The following is a 19,460-nucleotide window of genomic DNA, read 5'->3' on the forward strand; positions in this document are numbered from 1 at the left end:
GGCAGGCCGGCTGCGGGAAGCGGGGCTCCGCGCTGGGACTGGTTCCTTCGCAGCCATTTTCTGTCCAACCAAACAGCCGGCTTGCGGAGGGAGCCAACCAGGGCCGCACTGGAGGTTTGTGCCTGGCTCCGGCCAATGATTGCGAACCGGTTCCACTGCAGGCTCGAATGAAATGTCCGTCTCCCTCCCCGGGCCCCGGCGCTGCCGCCGCGGCCACCAGGAAGTGCGGAGCCCCGCCCGGGCTCGGCCTGGCCCGGCGCTTTGTGCGGCAGGGGCGGCGGGAAGGGGCCGGGACCGGGGCCTCCTCTCTCCTCCGCGCCTCGGCCTCCTTCTCCGGCTCCATGTTATGGCCGGGGGGCGGGGTGGAGGGGCCCCCTCCCCGCCGGGCCCCGTCAGTCGCGGGGGAGGGAGCGCGGCCGCCCTCCCGCAGGCGGGCAGGTGTGTGGGGGGAGATCACGGGCTCTGCAGAAAGGTCCCGTTGGCAAAACGCCGAGCTGGGGCGGGCCGGGCCGGGGCGGGGCGGGGTGAGTGGCCCCGGGCTGCCCCCGCCTGGAGCGCGGGCGTGGAGGGGACGGCAGTGAAGGCGCGGGGGAGCCGGGCTGTGCCCAGGCTGCAGTGCACCCTTTGGGCGCGGGTGGGCCAGGAAGGGTGCCTTAAAATGCGGCCAAGGCTGGACAGGCGGCCCCCTCCGTAGGAGCGCATAGTCGAGCCTTGGGGATTCAAAAACCTGGCTGGAAGGGGCTGCCCAGAGAAGTGGTGGGACCTCCCTCCTTGGAGGGTTTGAAGATCTGGCTGGACAAAGCCGTGGTTGGGGCTGGTCCTGCTTTGAGCAGTTGGACGAGATGAGATCTGAGGTCGCTTCCACCCCCACTTTCTATGATTCCCCTTCTGGGCCCTTCCACAGCTGTGGGAGCCAAATCTGCCAGCTGGTAGGCCACAAATGGATGCCTGCTTTGAATCCAGCTGGAGGGCTCAGACCCCGTTGTCCTCTGTGCAGTACTGGAGAAGTCTCCGTGTGGGTGCTTCGGCTCCGAACCGTCCCAGCTCGCTGACCCCAGCTGTCTTTCCTGCCCAGGTGCAGGGGGGCTGGATCTGATGATCTGTAAGACCGTTTCCAGCCCCTGACAACTATGAAAGGATGAAGTGATGGCTGTAAGGTTCAGGTGTAACACATGCCAGTTTGGGTGCTCCTCCCCCCAAGCAGTTTCTGCACTGGTGAGGCCATATCTGGAGTATGGTGTCCAGTTTGGGGGTCCCACACTACTGACAGGATGTGGACAGATTGAAGAGAGTCCAGCAGAGGGCAACAGAAGTGGTTACAGGGCTGGGGAACAGGACTTAATGAGGAGAGGCTGAGGGAAGTGGGTTTGTTTAGTCTGAAGAAGAAAAGACTGAGGGGGATTGAAGAGCAGCCTTTACCTTTCAGGCAGTTGGTTACCAAGAGGACAGAGCTAAACTGTTCTCAGTGGTGGCAGATGACAGAACAAGGAGTAACGGTCTCCAGTTGCAGCAAGGGAAGCTTAGGTTGGATGTTAGGAAAAACGTTTTCATTAGTAAAGGGTAGTCCAGCACTGGAACGGGTTACCCAGAGAGATGGGGGAATCTCCATCCTTGGAGGTTTTTAAGACCTTGGCTCGACAAAGCCTTGCCTGGGATGGTCTAGATGAGGATGGTCCTGGTTTGAGCAGGGGGTTGGACTAGATGACCTTCTGAGGTGCTTTACAATTTTCTATGATTTTATGGATTAACCAGGGGGGTATTTGTATTTAGCCCTAGGCTCTCAGGGCCACCTATACACATGCTGGAGCAGGGAGGGGGTGTTGTTTGACGAGCTTTAGTTAAAGCACCCTGGCCCCAGTTTGAAACATGGATGCTGAATACATGAGAGCCTGCAGCATGCTGGAGTGTTCTGATTAGATTAAATTGAGTCTGCTCCAATGTGTTCTAACTGGAATGAGCACATGGTGCCTTCCAGTCACTGAATTAAACCACTGACATGTGACGTGACCACGAGGTAAACCAGTGACACTAATGGCAACCTCGGTTGTAAGGCAGATTTTGTTCTTGAAAATTGACTCTGAAGGGGTCTTGCTGCATTTGGTGTTCTCTTACATGCTAAGATGGGTCACCATCTTGAAACAAAACCCAAGTTGTTAATGCTGAAGGCACAGGGTAGACTGGCTGAGAACACTATGGCTCGCTCTGATTTCTTTTTTAAGCTTGTACGTCTTGTAGGCCCCTCAAAGTGTGAGACTGCAAAGAAAATGGCCTTCTGAATGATCAGGCCTCAAGAAACCAAGCAAGCCTTTGCCCCTATGTATAAGGTTGGTTATAGTTGCATTTAGACTGCTGCAAAGGTGGAGGGGAAGTATTTGTTTTCTGGGTGGGGTGGAGTGTTGATATATTTTGTCACCTGTAATTGGAATACATGTTGAATGTCAGACGTTAAATCTGACCATCGTCCTTGAATGTCTTTAATTTACACTTAACGACTTCTGTCTTGCTGACTGGAAAAACACTTAAATGTTATTTGGAGGCACATTGTTCAGCATTTGAAAAATATCTTTGTAGCTTGAAGCATTTTCTTACAAGCAAAGCAGCTACAAAAACCAGAGAAGGAGTAGCTTTGGGCACTGTCCACAATATGGTTCTAGTTACTATTTCTGCAGGAACTAACTGCATATGAATGGCTGTTAGAATGGCATTCCTGAACTGTATGAATGCTTTCTAAGCGCTATCCACATTAAACTTGGCTGTATAATAGTGTCCCTTGTATATGTTCTGTTAACCCAAACGTTTTAAAATCGGAGGAAATGCTCACAGACTCTCAAGGTGGATTCAGCTAATCATTAGCTCCGAGGCTGATCTGGCCAATTGTCTGCAGTGAGCAGCTGGGTATGCTGTTTTGGCTGCTGGCATTTTTTTTGCTGCAAGACTACACAAAAAGAGAACAAAATAAATATCTTGGCCTTACTCTTCACCAGCTGCTGTAGTTACCAGACATTGCTGGCATGGCAGCTTCATCTCCCACTGGTGATCTGTGAGATCACAAATAAGGAAAACCGATGCATGCAATTGAATAGGAAAAGAAGTAATATAGGATGAAAAATATGGAATAGACTGTTGAAAGCTTCAACTCCTGACTAATTGAGCCAATTTAAATAACAGTTTCAGCAGGATTTGGAAGAAGAGAAGCTTGGCAAGCTAATATTTTTATTCAGTAGTCTAATAATTAACTTTTTGGTATGAGTTCCCTCTCTGAAGGATGCGTTTAATCAGTAGAGGAACTTAAACAGCCATTTCAGTCAGACCCTTATTTTTTACTGTGATATTTATGAAGTGCCTGTTTCTTGGGGTGAGCATCAGGGTGTGTTTTGTGGAAAACAGTTTAAAATTAACTACTAAATAACCAACTTTTCAGCAAGGTGTGTAAGCTAGCTACATTGCTGGAGTTAAGCTGAATAAATCGGCATGTTAGAATGTCTTGGCGGAAAACAAAACAATCCTGAACTACCTTTCTTAAACTCTACTTACCTTGTTGCTTGGGCTGAGTAAAATATTTCTGATAAGTGTATAAAATACTTTAAAAAAAAAAATCATAATAAGAGGTGATGAATGGTTTGCCCATACTTATATATTTTAATGAATTTATAGGGAAAAGCTAATTGTCATGGGTCATATTACATATCCTTCACTTAGCACTTAAACTAGGACTGTTTTAAATTTTAATATAAAAATGTCTGGGGTAGTAATTCTAGTACCTGTACTGCTAGGATAGGCAGGGCAGAGAGCTGGAGAGAGCTGTTCATGTGGTTTTTCAGCACTTCTGTTTCAGTCTCTGCAAAAGTAGTGAAGTGCATGGATTTTTCAAGGATTATCTGCACATGTTCAGACTCTTTCAAACTTGTGTTGCTGCTTGCCTCCACCTCCAGAAATAAGAAATTACAGGCAGCTTCTCCTGGCTGTCCTCCCTTTCCTGTGCTCCCCCCCCCCCGAAACCATAACCACATTGGTGTACAGTTACCTGGCACAATAAGGGGCTGTTGAGTAATACTTCTTAATGTATAGTATGGATGAGTCTACACAGAGAGAATTTTACAGTCCAGATGTTAATTAGCGGTAGTGAAACTGTCCAACCTTATTAATGTCAGTTCACTTTTACAAATGTCAGTGCAGCTGTTAGGAAGACATGGAGCATCAAAGAGATGAGAGAAGCTTCAGACTTGGGAAGACCACACTGAATGTCCCTTCCAACCCTAAACTTCTGTGAAAGTATTTACAAAAAACAACTCCTATTCCTTGCTAATCTCTTGCCATGGTTCTCCATAATTTGGTGAATAAAGGGAAGGAAAATTTTGATTAAATTAAAATTGAATGCAGTGAGTGAGGACAATACAGAAAGTTAAAATGAAATTTATTAATCTCATCTGTTTCCTAGCATGGTAAGATGGTTCCTTACACTGCATGTTTTAAATATTGTGTAGTTTTGTTTTAAATGTCTCGAGTAGCAGATCTTCTGCTGCCTCCCTTGGGAAGCTATGTTCCAATGTTGCCAGAAGATTTTGGTTTAAGAACAGACATTTCAGTTTTCTTATTTAAGTCCTTGTACTATGTTAAATTTATTTCCTGCCTTCAGTCTTTAAACTTGTAGTCTTATTTGTATCCAACTGTCAGTTAGCCAAGCCACAAATATTTCTTGCTCTCTCAACCTAAATAAATCCTATATCCTATTTGATCTTTGTGACATCAAGGTGTTCTGAACTGAACATAGTATTTAAGAGGCAGTCCAGTTGGGCATTATAGAGAGGGTAGGTTCCTATCTAAATTACACTATAGGTTCCTATCTATATTAATGTGTTGCCCACTATTACTGTCTTTTTGACACAATTAATTCTGTATGCCTCCCTCACAGTAATCTCAGCCATTTTCTCCAGGTGTTTTGATTTACATATATCCTGCAGTATCACTGTTTCTTCCCTGTACATCTAATCTCTCATTTCCTTTGTGTTACCTTTCTGTCCTCTGTGCTACTTGCAACACATCCCTGTGTTCTGCTTCATTTCTTCCAAATCATTGACAAGATCTGAAAAGAACAGAACAAATGTTGGCCACCCAAAACCATAATTTTGACTTCCAGTTTGCTTATATTTCTAAACCAACCTATCTCTTTTTCTCTCCCCTCCCGCCCCCACCCCCACTTAATATTTTTTTTTAAATTGGATGTAGAAATTTACTGAGCAGGTAATAATTGTATTTTCAATGCTTATATACGCAACATACAATTCTAATGCAGTCTGCTTTAACTCCATGTAATGAGATGATTCTGTAGCCTTGAAAATAGAGAAACTATTACCCCCTCCCCTTTTCTAATATCGTATAAGAGTATGATTAAACATAAATCTGAAGCTAGATATATATATTGACTACTTCTTTTTGAAGCCTGGTTCAAGGACACTTGGCTTCCTGGGACCTCAGTCACTTTTGAAAATGAGACTTAATTTCTAGGACCTTTATTATCTAGTTCTAGGTCAGTGATTCTCAGTCAGGATGCCATGGCACCCTGGGGTCCCTTGAGATCCTGTCAAGGGTGCCATGCAGTATTATCACTGTTAGAGATACAGTCATATTCACAAGAGAAACCCAGAGGCTTCCCAATAGGAACCCATAATGTTAAAAACATTCTGACTTCTTATTGTAGTCTTTCTGAATTCTTTGCAATAGAAGAATTGTTTTATTTTTCTGTAGTTAAGAGTGAAAATTAAGAGAAGGCATTTTCCCAGCGGTGCCTCAAGCCTAGCGAAGGGTGCCTGGAATCTGTTGAGGGGAGTCTCAGTTTTTAAAGGTTGAGAACCACTGTTTTAAGAACTAATTTGTTTTGGAATATCACTTATTCCTAGTGCTGGGAAATGCTTTCTTGCTACCAAATGTGTGCATCTATTTTGTACAGGGGGATTGACACCTAGGTGAATGTAGGAGTTGCTGCCCTTCTCCCCCATAAATGCTCTGTGACTTGGAATACTGCCTGCTGGGAGGTGTTTGTATTCTGCACTGCATTTTGGAATATGTTTAGAATATTTTCAATAAAAGTGGAGGCTTTTTTAATTGTTTTGTTGTCAATTAGCAGTGCATTGTCTTTACGCTGCAATGTATTTTCCTAAATCAGGTTAAGTCACATGGAACACAGGCCTCATGCCAAACTGAGATTTCATTTTTCAATAATCAGTGGTGATCCTAGCCCAAATGGCAGGCTGCTGTAAACATAGTCACCGGATTTAAAAAAAAAACGTTCCAAACTTAAAACTGCAGTATCTCTTATTATTCTGGAAGCTTATCCACTGTGAGACAGCTCTGCCAGCAATACCCCTGTTTGAGTGGGGTATATTACCATGCACAAAACCCAAAGAAACATCACCAGAACATTAATGTTAATGTTGTAGTAGCTTTTCTCTGAACACCTGTGTCCAGATTTGATTTAAGAAGCAAGTGAAAATCAGTTTATCTTCACCCCAAAGCCATTACATTTCTTATTCTTACAAAAGAGCTAAGTACTTTTCTTGCATCTTGTGTACAAGTAGACTTTCTTCCTAAAATTTCTCAACATTGCTTCTGGAAGTTCAGTTCTCCCAGTAGTATAGTCTATGGGAGGTCTTCAAGGCCTCCAGTGAGCTCTGGCATGTTACCCATTGTATTGGATCAGTGTTTCTCAACCAGCGGAACAAAGGTCATGTAGGTGGGACTTCAACTAATTGCCCAATTGAAAAAAACAGTTGTTTGCACTTCAAGTAGATGAATCAACAGATCTCAGACAGTGCAGTTTTGTAAGGTTTTGTTTTTATCATGTTGGGACCAGGGTTTTGAGAAAATAGTTGATGGGATGTAAGCTGCAAAAGGTTGAGAACCACTGTATTGGATAACCAATCTGTGAACAGGGTTAGGAAAGGCAGTGCCTAAAGTGCTGATAGCTAGCTGGAGACCTCTGTACTGTACTGCTCTCACTGATCACATGTGGAGTGGTACAGACAGCAGCAAAAATGGAAAAATTTAGGAAAAATGCCAGTGCAGATACTAATGGGTAATTCTGTACTAAATTGTGAATCAGTTTTAATTTGGAATATAGATTCTCTTTAGAGGCTCTATCTTGCATTGTAATTGTCATCTTTTGAGTGTGACCTTCATGGTTTAGTGTAACCTTTACTGTGGAGAAGAGCATCCATTTTATATCGAGGGATTAACACCTAAGTGAATGGCTTAAACACAGGGAGGTAGAGCAATCAACTCCTCTCTCATTTATCAACCATCCAGCAGAATGATCAACTTTCTACACAAAAGCGGTGATAGAGTTGTAGTTCCATAGCCTGGACACAGTGCCACAGGAGTTGGATAGCATTTGAGAGTGAACACTTTGTGACCAGGCTAGTGTCACATGGGAAGATCAGGCCAAGGAGAGCAATGGTGGGAAAGGTTGCTCAGCCTAAGGAGGTGGAATAACCCAGGACTGAGCAGGGGTGGAGGGAATGTGTTCAGAGCCTCTTTTTGTAGTCTTTCAAAACTCTCTTAACTCAAGTGCTCTTAGAAGTGAAGTGACTCCAGTAATGAAAGTTCTTTAACAAGCCTGTACTGCTTGTTTGTCTTCCACATTGTCCTTGAAGAGTTTAATCAAGTAACTGGATCCCTACAGCTAGGTAGAACTCTGAGGGAATATTTAATTTATCTGTGAGATTGGGAAGTCTGAGAAACTGGTCATGGTGTCCCACAGTCTCTTAGACACATTCCCACTGTCGACAAGGGTGTCAGATGCAGTGTTTTAAGTGGAACTATGAGAGAGCTAGGGACAAGATCAGCTACTACCCAAATCCAGGGGGTCCTGAAGCAGCAAGCTGCTGAGTCTATCCAAGGTGTGGAGGGATGTGTGAGCTGGGCCAAGGGGCAGAGGTTAGGCTGCTTATGACAAGTCTACCTTAATGGGTGAAATTGGCAAGATATGGCCATGTATTGCTTTTGAACTTCCTGTTAATTCCTGCTGGGCTCCTCTGTGCTGGACATACTTGTTACTGATGTCCCAATAATAGCCAGCACTATATTAGTCCTTACATTACAATAATAACTGTACCAATCATGGCTGGAACTCTTTGACAGTAGTATAGATAGGGCTAATGTATTATCCTGATGCAATCATAAAAGTTACCTGAGAGTGTTGCTGAAGATGGGCAGTGGTTAAGTCTGGTGTAGACTGTCCTTCATAGGGTCAGGTAGGTTTTTGTTTTTTGTTCTTATTCACTCCTAAAGTACAAATCCAAACGTGCATCGGTAGCTGCTTGCTGTTGGAAAATGCTTAAGATTAAACAAATAATGCATAATTTCTGCACAGACAATATTATTATAAGTTCTGAAGGTAGGAAATGTTATCATACTCGTATTTGGGAGTTGGAAAAAATATGTGGATTGCTGAACCATATTCTTGAGTTTTGTTTCAAACTAATGAGGTTTTAGAAACTATTTTAAGTGACCTTGATGAGACTGCATATTTACTATTCCCGTTATCAAAAATGGCTGTTCGGGTTTTGCTGAAAGTTTTCCAAAAAGAGAATTGACTTGAAGCAGAGGTCAAGCATAGAAAGTTTCAGTCCCAGTTTAACATAATGATTAAAAACAACTGAAATGGAGTTCTGGGAAGTGGACAATCTTATTATGGTGCTTACCCGTAAATATAAAACAACTATATTGAGGTAAATTTATCTCTTGTATAAGAACTTTGGTTAAAGGGTAACTTGCTTCAAGCACTTAGCTTTTTAGCATAGCCTTGTAGTTTAACCTGCGTCTACCTATGTTTTGCTTTTGATGGAAAAACCCCCCAACTGTTTCAGTCTTGCTTGCTGTTTCATCGCTGGGAACCAGGAGGAAGTAGTACCAGTATTGGCTGTCATTTTCATAGAATGCATTGAAGTGTATCCCTTTAAATGATAAATGGATACTAATTTTTCATGTATGACAAACACTGTATTGTACTAAAGGTTCCTCTTAGAATATTAAATCTGAAGGAGTTATTGAAGCCAAAGCAACTCAAATCAAATCCAACCCTAATGAAAGCATGAGAGACATTCTTTATAGCAAGGAGCTTGTTTGTACTGGGTCTGAATTTAGATCCCTACAGCTAAGAAGTAGTATTTGGTATATGAAGTTGATCATTTAAAAGTTTGCTTCTTTTTTTTTATAGATGGATGGTGATAGTTCTACAACAGATGCTTCTCAGTTAGGAATTGCAGGAGAGTACATTGGTGGCAGTCACTATGTAATACAGCCTCATGATGGTAAGAAACCTGCTTGTTAAAGAGAAAGCTGATTATCTCAACATAATAGTATTAAGTTTCTCTTTCCATTACTTGTCTAGCTCTTCCATTAATTTCCCATCTTTCATGAAGCTAAGGATCTGTATGCATAACAACTCACTGCATACAGTAGTTCTGTTCAATTTGGAAATGGGTTTGTCACTTTCATGTTGTAGTCCAGGCTCCAATGAAAGAATTCTGGTGCTCTAGGAAAGAGGTAACCCATTTTAAAATGCTCTGCCCAGACCTAATGTGTATAGGTGTTGTTTGTGCCTTACTAAATCTAATGGACTATATAGTTCTGAGTTTTCATCTCTTCAACAAACATTGATATCTAGAAAAACACTACTGGATGCATTTTTATACATTTAATATGTGGAAAATATCCATTGAGAGGTGTGATACAAAACAACTTTATAGGCCTCTCAGTGTTGTTTGTGCTTAAAAATTTTGATACGTTTTGGACCTTCCAGGGATGCAAGCAAATGCATTCACTTGAAAATTGGGAATCTTATTTCTAGATATTAAATGCAATTGATTATTTCTAGCCATCTGTCCAAGACAAGTACAGTAATATTTTGCTGTTGAGGGAGGTAGAGTTCTACTTTCATGAGAAAGAAGAAAAACACTTTTGTGGCAGACTTGTTCACAGCTAGTATGTTTGCCAGAGGCTTATAATAGAAATAGTCTCAATGGAAATAAATTAGAGAGGTAGGGCAATGGTGTTCAACACTGGCTTTGCAGGCCAGATAGTGGTGTGGGACTGGTCTTCGGGCTGGATCTCTTGTGGGGTCGTGTGCAGAGTTGGGCCCCACATGCTTAGATCAGGCCCCACACATCCAGATTGGACACCCTGGCCCTGTATGTCTGGATTGGGCCCACTGCCACCTGGGCCTGGCCCTGCATCCAGGGATTGGGCTCCATGCTGCCCTGGCCCTGCGCACCTGACCTAGTGTGCAGTGCCACAATAGCCAGGCCATTGGGTTCCTGACAGGTGCAGAAATTTGGTAACAGAGGAGTGGCAATGAATACTGCCACTGCTCCCTTAACTCCACATCTTCAGGCCCATGGGGACCCAGCAAGCTGGATGACATAGCTCCATAGGGCAGAGGTTCAGCACCCCTACCTTTGAGTAATGATATGCAAGTAAGATGCTCAAAGGTATGACAAATATACTTAATACTAACTCTTTCTTATTTTGTCAGACACGGAGGACAGCATGAATGATCATGAAGACACAAATGGCTCAAAAGAGAGTTTTAGAGAACAAGATATATATCTTCCAATTGCAAATGTGGCAAGGATAATGAAAAATGCCATACCTCAGACAGGAAAGGTAATGCCTATAACCAAATCTGAATGTATTCATGCTAGTTTTGTTATTCTGAGAGACACGCATGAGTTTCAGTATACTGCCCCTCTTTCTATCTGCTGTTTAACTTGGAGGTGGAAGTTATTTAAATAGAAACTCTGTTTGGTTTTTGTCAACAACTTCTTTTTCTGCCAAATTCCCAAAAGTGTGTCATAATTTTCATAAGTGTGTCTTCGATATTTAAATTATCAGGTAGCCATTTAGAACATGCTTTTTCTGCACGTTCTCAAAAAATTGTCCAGGTGAGTCAAGTTTGGTTATAATCAAATACCGACAGTGATTAAATCTGTAAATGAAATGTTTGTTTGTTGTTTGTTTTTAAATTGGAAGGAGTTTGAATGAAATAAGAACCAACTCTTTAGTCATCTCTGAGATCTGGAGTGAAAGGAAAATTAGTTTTTCATCATTGAATTTCTATATTTGCAAGAGTCAGATGCCAAAATACAATAAGAAGCTGTCTTCTTGTGGCTTAAATCAAGCCAGAAATTAGGAGGAGAAGGTAGGAGAAATCTTGAGAGATTGTCCTCGGACTTTTTATCCAGTTCTTAGGCCTGAGACCTGGATAACCGTTAGAGCTCTCTAGCTGCTTATCTTAATCACACCTTGTGGCATGCCTGCTGCTGTATCAGTCGTATCTAAATAATGCATAGTACTTAGACTATTGTTTACTTCTGCTGTCTTATCACTATCCCTCTTTTAAACTTGTAAAATATTGATTTCTGTACAAAATTTATTTAACTAGTAGCAAGACTTTGAAGTAAAGTCTTTCTTCCAAACATTTGGGCTGGGCAAACCAATGGCAGCCAAGGTTGCTTTCAGAAGCTTTGGGTATTAAGCCCATCTATCCTGCATCACTATACCAGCTTCTTCTTCGTCTTTAGATAGTGTTCAGCACCCTCTGCCAAAGCCAGGTTTTTCAAAGAACTTGGCACCCCGACTGCTTAGCTGTCTCAAAATATTTTCATGCAATGGAAGAACCTTCTTGGTGCCGAGTACTCCTGAAAATCCTAAGCATCTGAAATGCTTGAAAAAGTTCTTAGGAGCTACTAAAGGAGAAAGTGGAGCTCTGAGTAGAGGATATCACTTTGAGATAGAAAAGTACTTCATGTTCCAGCTGGAATCTTACACATGAGCAAAAATTTAAATAATTTCAGTCCTTCAGTGGACACCTGCTTGTTTACTTGCCTAACTACTCGGATGCAGACTCCTTCCCTGCCCACCATTCCATAGTTTCATAGTTGGTAGGGTCGGAAGGGACCTGAGCAGATCATCAAGTCCGACCCCCTGCCGTGGCAGGAAAAAGTACTGGGGTCAAACGACCCCAGCAAGGTGTTCGTCTAACCTCCTCTTAAAGACCCCCAGGGTAGGAGCCAGCACCACTTCACTTGGAAGTTGGTTCCAGGTTCTAGCCGCCCTGACTGTGAAGTAGCGCTTCCTCATGTTTAGTCTGAATCTACCCTCTGCCAGCTTGTGACCATTATTTCTCGTCACTCCTAGTAGTGCTTGGGGGAACAGGGACTGCCCCAATGCCTGCTGGTCCCCTCTGACTAGTTTGTAACAGGCCACTAGATCCCCCCTCAGCCTTCTCTTGTGGAGGCTGAACAGGTTCAGGTCCCTTAGCCTCTCCTCGTAGGGCCTGCCCTGCTGCCCCCTGATCATGCGGGTGGCCCTCCTCTGAACCCTCTCAATGCTGTCCATGTCCCTCCTGAAATGCGGCACCCAGAACTGGACACAGTACTCCAACTGCAGCCTGACCAGTGTCTCATAGAGGGGGAGGATCACCTCCTTGGACCTGCTTGAGATGCATCTGTGGATGCATGACAAGGTGTGGTTGGCCTTCCTGACACATCCCCACGCTGTCGGCCCATGTTCTTTTTGGCATCAATAATGATTCCAAGATCCTTTTCTGCCTCTGCACTGACAAGAAGGGAGTTCCCCAGCCTGTAGGTATGCTACTGGTTCTTCCTCTCCAGGTGCAGCACCTTGCACTTGTCAGTGTTGAAACCCATCCTGTTCTCATCCGCCCACCCCTGTAACCTGTCTAGGTCCAATTGCAGCCTATTCCTCCCTTCTAGCATGCCCACATCCCCCCACGTCTTAGTGTTGCCAGCAAATTTGAATAGGGTGCTTTTTACCCCCTCGTTCAAGTCCCTGATGAAGATGTTGAACATCACGGGTCCGAGGACCAAGCCCTGGGGGACCCCACTGCCCACATTCCTCCAGGTTGAAAGTGACCCATCCACCACCGCTGTCTGGGTGTGGCCCTCCAGCCAGTTAGCAATCCATTTGACTGTGTAGGTGTTGACACCACAGTCCCCTAGGTTTTTTAATGAGAATGGGGTGAGAGACAGTGTCGAAGCCCTTCCTGAAGTCCAGAAAGACTATGTCCACTGCTACCCCTGCATCTAAGGATTTTGTGACCTGGTCACAGAAGGCCACCAGGTTGGTCTGACAGGGCCTAGCTCTAATGAACCCATGTTGGTTGCCCCTAAGCATAACCTCCCCTGCTGGCCCCTTGCGGACATGCGCCAGGATAATTCTCTCAAAAAGCTTACCTGGAATCAAGGTAAGACTAACTTGCCTATAGTTTCCTGGGTCCTCCTTCCTCCCTTTTTCCATTTTATTTATGTAACTTTTTTTATTTTTAACTAGGGAAAACCTTTAATCTAATTCACCTATTGTATTCTTTCCAGAAAGATTTTATTTGAATACTTGTTTAAAGAATCTTTAACAGAATAGTTGAAAGAACCCCCCTTCCCCAATACAAAACAACTACAAGAACAATGACAAAATACTAGAGAAGCTTGCTGCTCTGCAAGTTTAATATCAAATTAATAACTAGTGTTTAATCTGCTTGAGCTGCAGAAACTTGGACCTAGATAGCTTGAGATGCTGGTTCAGTGGTAGACTAAGAAATTTAAAGGAGAACAGAAGTGGGACATGATATCTTCATGAACAAGACTTCATAAAGTGCTGCCTATTATATTCATTGTGTTGACTCCAGTTTAATTTCTCTTACCCTCCATTACGAAAGAGCTATAGTACCATGAGATGTACAAACGCGTGTTGTTTAAGTATCTCATAGATATCATGGCGTATTTTCAGAGAAGAGGGAAGTGTGCAAGCTCATCTAGTCTCAGTGTGTGTATCTAATGGCTTGTACATGAATTATTTTTGAATATAGTAGAATCCTGGTGGACTGCTTGAATTTATTTATTAGATTTTGGATAGGGCAGAACGTAAAAGTTCAGTGTGGTTTAGAATAAGCAAACAACTTACAGACAGGTCCCCAAACAGCAACCCAAAACTTGAGAATTAGTAATGCAATAACTTCATTTTACTTCAATTAAAATGTTATTGCATGTGCATTTTTGATGGAGCACTGGTGACATCCAGTGGCTGTCCTGCACATACAAACGTGTTTGTGTCCACATGCATATTCCCTGTGAATAATTATTTTATAGAGAAATCTCTTTGTCTTCTAGTTCATCCTTCTGGCACTGAAGCTGGGGTTCTGTCATATTTTGCATAGGTATATTTTAGTGCAGTGTAACGGGAACCTCCAGATAAAGTAAAAAACTTTTATCACAGTAAAACTGAGTTTTGGTAGTATTAAAGTTAGTTGTATAGATGAGGGAAGGAGAATCTCATGCATTTGTATGTGGTTTGTTTCTTTGTTGGGTGGGGCTTTTTCTGAAAACACCCAGCATTCACTGCCAAGGAGAGTTGTGACTGCCTAGCACCTCCGTACCAGTGCAAATGAAATCTCAGCACTGAAAATTGGCTTAATAAGGTAGAACTTTAATGTGCAATTTATCGAAAAGGTGAAACTTAACTGAAGTTTGATTTAACTTTTACTAATGGTTTGTCCTACCAGATTGCTAAAGATGCAAAGGAGTGTGTACAGGAATGTGTAAGTGAATTCATCAGCTTTATAACATCTGAAGCAAGTGAGAGGTGTCATCAAGAGAAACGAAAGACGATCAATGGAGAGGATATTCTCTTTGCCATGTCTACGTTGGGATTTGACAGTTATGTTGAACCTTTAAAGCTGTATCTCCAAAAGTTCAGAGAGGTTAGTTACCTATCTTCTTCCATAGGATTAAAACTTAGTATATCTAGCATTGACATTTTTTTTTTTTATAGTAACAATAACAATAAAATGGCTAGCTTTTGCTGTACCCCAGATATATATATATCAGAAAACAACAACATGATGTAGGGGAAGAAATATTTCTTACAAAATCTAACTAAGAGTATTGGTGAACTTGTTTTTCTTTACCAACTGAAATGTCCAGGTGACTTAAGCTAGAAAAGTTCTTCAAGTGGATAGCAACAACTGGTCTTTGTGGTTCTGTTATTTGTATGCAGCCTGATTCTCTGCTTAGTCAGTGGAACCATACTAACTTACAGCAGCTGTGGACCTGGCCAACTGTCTTTCTGCAGAGGCAAAAGGTCTCTCTTAAGCATGTTTCTTATGTAACACAACAACTTGCCCACCACATGGTTTTAATCAGTTTTTAGCTTACATCTGTATCTTGATCATCAAGTACTTTCCAAACAAGAATAATTGCACTGAGACCTGTATTTCCTGCTTTAGAAGGTAACTCGAGACAGATTGAGTCCCTCCTGAGGAAAAAATAGCTACTACAAGTTTCTTGTATATGTAGCATTTTCCTCCTCGTTCTAGCAGAAAATGCCTAAGGTTCGTGCAAAGAACAACTAGCCTTTCTGCCTTGTTCTGCTGTGGGGCTGGGAAACAACATGCATTGTTTCCCTGACCCAGTCACCCCTCTAAAGTGATTTCTGTGCCAGAGGTTGCAGCACTTGCTTTATTGTGGCCCAGGAATACTTTCTGTCCAAGCAGTTCATTGGCATTTTCTTCCAATAAGCTGCTTGCTCCTCTCCTCAGACTTGTCTCTATATAAAGCACCTTATATTCTATACCAGGGGTGGGCAATTATTTCAGGCGGTGGGCCACTTACTGAGTTCTGGCAAGCCATCAAAGGCCACATGACAGGCAGCCAGGGGCAGATAAATATTCATTTTCTAAACTTTTTAGGGGCCCCTTGGGCCACATAGAATGGCCTGGCAGGCTGCATTTTGCCTGCTCCTGCTCTAATCCCATTCCTCTGCCTAATTTGCTGCTTTAGCTTCTGTTTTCTTGCCCTATCTGCCACTGTGCTGCCTATCTCATCTATAGTCTGCTTTATGCCACACACAGAGGCTTCCTGTGCCACAGGTTTCCCCCCACTCCTCTGTGCTGTCCTTCCCCATTTTGTTGTGGTATTATTCAAGCTGTTTTAAACAATGCTTGGCTTGCATCTTGGGACACCAAGCTGCACTGAGCCTGTTGCAGTATGTCTATGAAAAATTTGTACATGATGCATGCTGCTCCTTCCCTACTTGCCCTTTAGAATTACAGGTTGCCAATAAAATGATGGAGTTGGTGTTTAAAATCTGGTTCTGGTTTTCTTTCAGTTTTTTATATTTCTGGTCAGTTTTGCCTTCAGGCTATTATAAAGGGACTGCTTCAAGATAATTATTTTTTTCCTTTAAATATTTGCAATGGTCATTTTATCATAGCTTCAGTCAGGTCATCCACGAAAGTACTAAATGCACGGAGGATAAAACAGTACACGACTGACTGGATGTCTTAACTCAGCATGCTGATCTCAGGCTCTGGCTATATAAAATATCTGGGGAAGAAATTCAATATCTTGTTTTTAATGTCAGCTTCCATGTGTATGATGTTGGTAATACACACAGTTACTTCCCACTGCTATTAAAATAACCAGGCTTTAGAGTGACAGCATGCAAGGCAATAGACCAACCCAAGGCTAGATCTGGTCTTTTGCTAATTTGATATCACAAGAACTTTACCCCAGTGTATGTGGTATTACACTTTGATTTGTCAAATCTTAGCAGACAAGATTTTTTTTAATATTGCATTCTCCAGTGTGCTGTGAATTCTGGGTGCCAAATATAGAGTCTAAGACATTCCTGCAGAGTTACCACAGAACTTGTACCGTTCCAGAATTTTATGGCTTTTTTACAAATCTGCAGTATTCATAGTTTTCACAAATCCCTTGTGTAAGAGTACAGCTATGATAAAAATCACTCTCTTGGTATCCAGATACTTGGTATATTAGCATTTGAGAATACTTCACCATTGCAAGTTTTGCATGTCAAGAGTCAAATGTCTTGTTATTGTATAGAAGGCTTTTAGAAGTTGCAGACATTCCAGTTTTAAGGAACCAGGCTCTTCAGCAATCTCTGACAAGTGTATACTAATGCAGACATCCTTCACAATTCTTTCAAGGCAATGAAAGGAGAAAAAGGGATTGCAGGAACAGTTACAACTGCAGATGGTCTTGGTGAGGAGCTCACAGAGGAAGCATTTAGTAAGTAACATTTAAAGTGATCCTACCTCTAAGTTTATCTAAGATGTAATACAAGGCTCTGCACCTCAGTCAACTAGAAGGTGGGGATTTTAAGATTGTCTGGGATTTGGCATGTTTTTGAGGTGGTTGGCATTTGAATACACCCATTGAACTCAAGTGGAGCTATAAGTATCAGTTCATTTCGTGATTGTTGATTCTTTAATTTTAAAATAAAATCTGCTGACATCAGAGGTGAATTCTAATAACTAATATGAAACCTAGAGAATGTGTTAGCACAAGAAGGTGTTATAGCACTTACTCCAGATCTAGCAGAGTCTAAACATAACTTGAAACTAATGTTACAAATTATTTTCTCTTTGTAGTACCTGATCATTCAGACATATGTTCAAAAGTGCCTAGGCTGGAGCAAAAGTTGTTGAATAATTAAAAAAAATAAAATTGACCGTAGTGCCTTAGTCAAACAAAAAACGAAATAGAGGCTTATCTCTGGCTCTGGTAGCTCAAAGGTGCTCATTTTTCATGTAATAAAACAGAATATTGGTAGAATCAGTTAGTTGTAGATGAGAGAGAATCTTGTGCAGTTGTTTTGTTTTTTGTTTTTCTTGCGGGGGGTTCCCCCCTTACACTTCACTAGTGTTTTATCTTCCCTCAGTGCTATGGTGTATGACCTGAACTTTGTAGGGGCCTTAAAATTAATACTAGATATTACTAGCAATGAGGACAGCTATTCATCTGCCAGTGACTGATGTTACCTTTAGAGAGAGGTGCTAAAACATTGCTCTTGCCATAATCGGTGATGTTACTAATTTAAAAATACCTGGAATACTTCACTGAAATGATCAGTTGATTTTAATGCTGTAGAGAAGAACTATAGACTTGAAGACTGGTGGTGACTTGGTGAACTATTAAGTAAATTTACAGCCTCATCTTTGGCCCTGAAAAATGTGGATCAAATATGTGGAGGTTCTTGTAGCACTGAAGTGTTTCCATCAGAACTGATGAATATAAGACTTCTAATAAGAATGACATGGTGGATTTTTACAAGTACTTTGTAAAATTGGGGAACATCCTCAACTTTAATAAGATATTAAAGTTCACAGTATAAAATCAGAAGTTAGGAAATGCAAAGGCTAATAAGCCTTCAGCAGTAACAAACTCAACTGAGTTGAGTTTCAGAATCTTTGTCTAGTGTTAGTTTATTTAAACAGGGATAAAATACACATGCACACTGTGACTAAGTAGACATTGCAGAGTCCTAATGTTTGTATGTTCCAAGTTATTTTGATCTTACTTTTTCTGCTTTTAATTTTCTTTTAATTTTCCAAGCACTTGCTGCTTTAAGAAAAGAGGGGGGAGGAGAATCAATCATGCAGGTGCGTCATACAAACAGACACAGAGATGGTACTAACAGGAAATCTGCAAGCTTCCTAGAAGCCCAGTACAGGCTAATTGTGCACGTTTATTATAAGTCTTCACAAGACACTCCAGTTATGCATCCCCTGTTTAATTTTTGAGTCTAATGTCTAGAAATCACTGGAGCACTTGTGCGCACTCTCTCTCTCCTTTTCCAAACTTCCCAGGCCCTGGAGTCTGTAGTACATCAAGAACTTTTGCTCTGAATATGTGATTTTTAATGGCTTATGTTTAAAAAAAGAAAGAACCAATTTGGATTAAAAACTTCCAGACTTACCTGGATGCAGGAAATTCTGGCTAGAATTTGGCAGTGCCAGGATATGTGGCTGGAAGGTAATTCTCCTTAATTTACTTAGCTGGCAGTGGAGCTACGCACAGAACATCTCTCCTGAGGGTACATCTAGACTTAATGTCTCTGCTGCATGCAACTTTTTTAGTCTGGGCAAAACTTAGTTCAGTGAAAGCCTGCTTTTCTTTTTAAACCTAGCAAATGCCCAGTTTCTTTTCTCAAAATTTAAGCTCTTTGGCTTCAACACTTTTTATAAAAGAAACAACTTTTTTTCCCTCTTGACTCCTGTAATGGGTTTTGGTTAGTCAAAATTGGTGGTGTGCTCTTTTTTTTTTTTAAATTCACTTCAGTAGCTTCTTCTCAACCACTGTTTTTAAGTCCAAAGTCCTTTTGGCATGCCCTTCAGGACCTTGCATAATTTCATCCAGGCCTACATCACCACTTTCACCACCTTTCCTCCTGCTCTGTATTCTGCACTAAAAACCCATCTCCTTTTCACATTCCAGTGTCTCTGTCCCAAATTCCATTTCAATTCTGAAAGTAAAACTGTGGATGGGGGACATTGTTTCATGCAGCAGTATAGACTTTGCAGTCTGGTTTGCAGTGCTAATGGGAGGAAACTTGTTTTTCTTAGTAGTAGTAAGCAGATGCAACTT

At 41.9% G+C, this 19,460-nt stretch overlaps 1 protein-coding gene across 4 annotated transcripts in view; it reads left to right on the forward strand.

Moving 5' to 3' along the window:
- The window catches only part of NFYB (nuclear transcription factor Y subunit beta), a 20,360-nt gene continuing 900 nt past the window's right edge, over window positions 1-19,460 (forward strand). Inside the window, exons 1-6 of one of the 4 annotated variants that reach the window (XM_019489608.2) lie at window positions 351-438; window positions 2,236-2,324; window positions 9,215-9,308; window positions 10,532-10,662; window positions 14,576-14,773; window positions 17,021-17,102. In XM_019489608.2, the coding sequence (XP_019345153.1) occupies window positions 2,277-2,324; window positions 9,215-9,308; window positions 10,532-10,662; window positions 14,576-14,773; window positions 17,021-17,102 (553 nt within the window). In that variant the 5' untranslated portion in view covers window positions 351-438; window positions 2,236-2,276. Of the gene's footprint in view, window positions 115-216; window positions 439-657; window positions 2,325-9,214; window positions 9,309-10,531; window positions 10,663-14,575; window positions 14,774-17,020; window positions 17,103-19,460 lie in introns of those variants that run through there. The other 3 variants (XM_006272983.3, XM_006272984.4, XM_059726437.1) reach the window with 3 other exon arrangements.

This window comes from Alligator mississippiensis, chromosome 4 (genome assembly GCF_030867095.1).
Source record: "Alligator mississippiensis isolate rAllMis1 chromosome 4, rAllMis1, whole genome shotgun sequence".
In the NCBI taxonomy this organism is placed as follows: domain Eukaryota; kingdom Metazoa; phylum Chordata; order Crocodylia; family Alligatoridae; genus Alligator; species Alligator mississippiensis.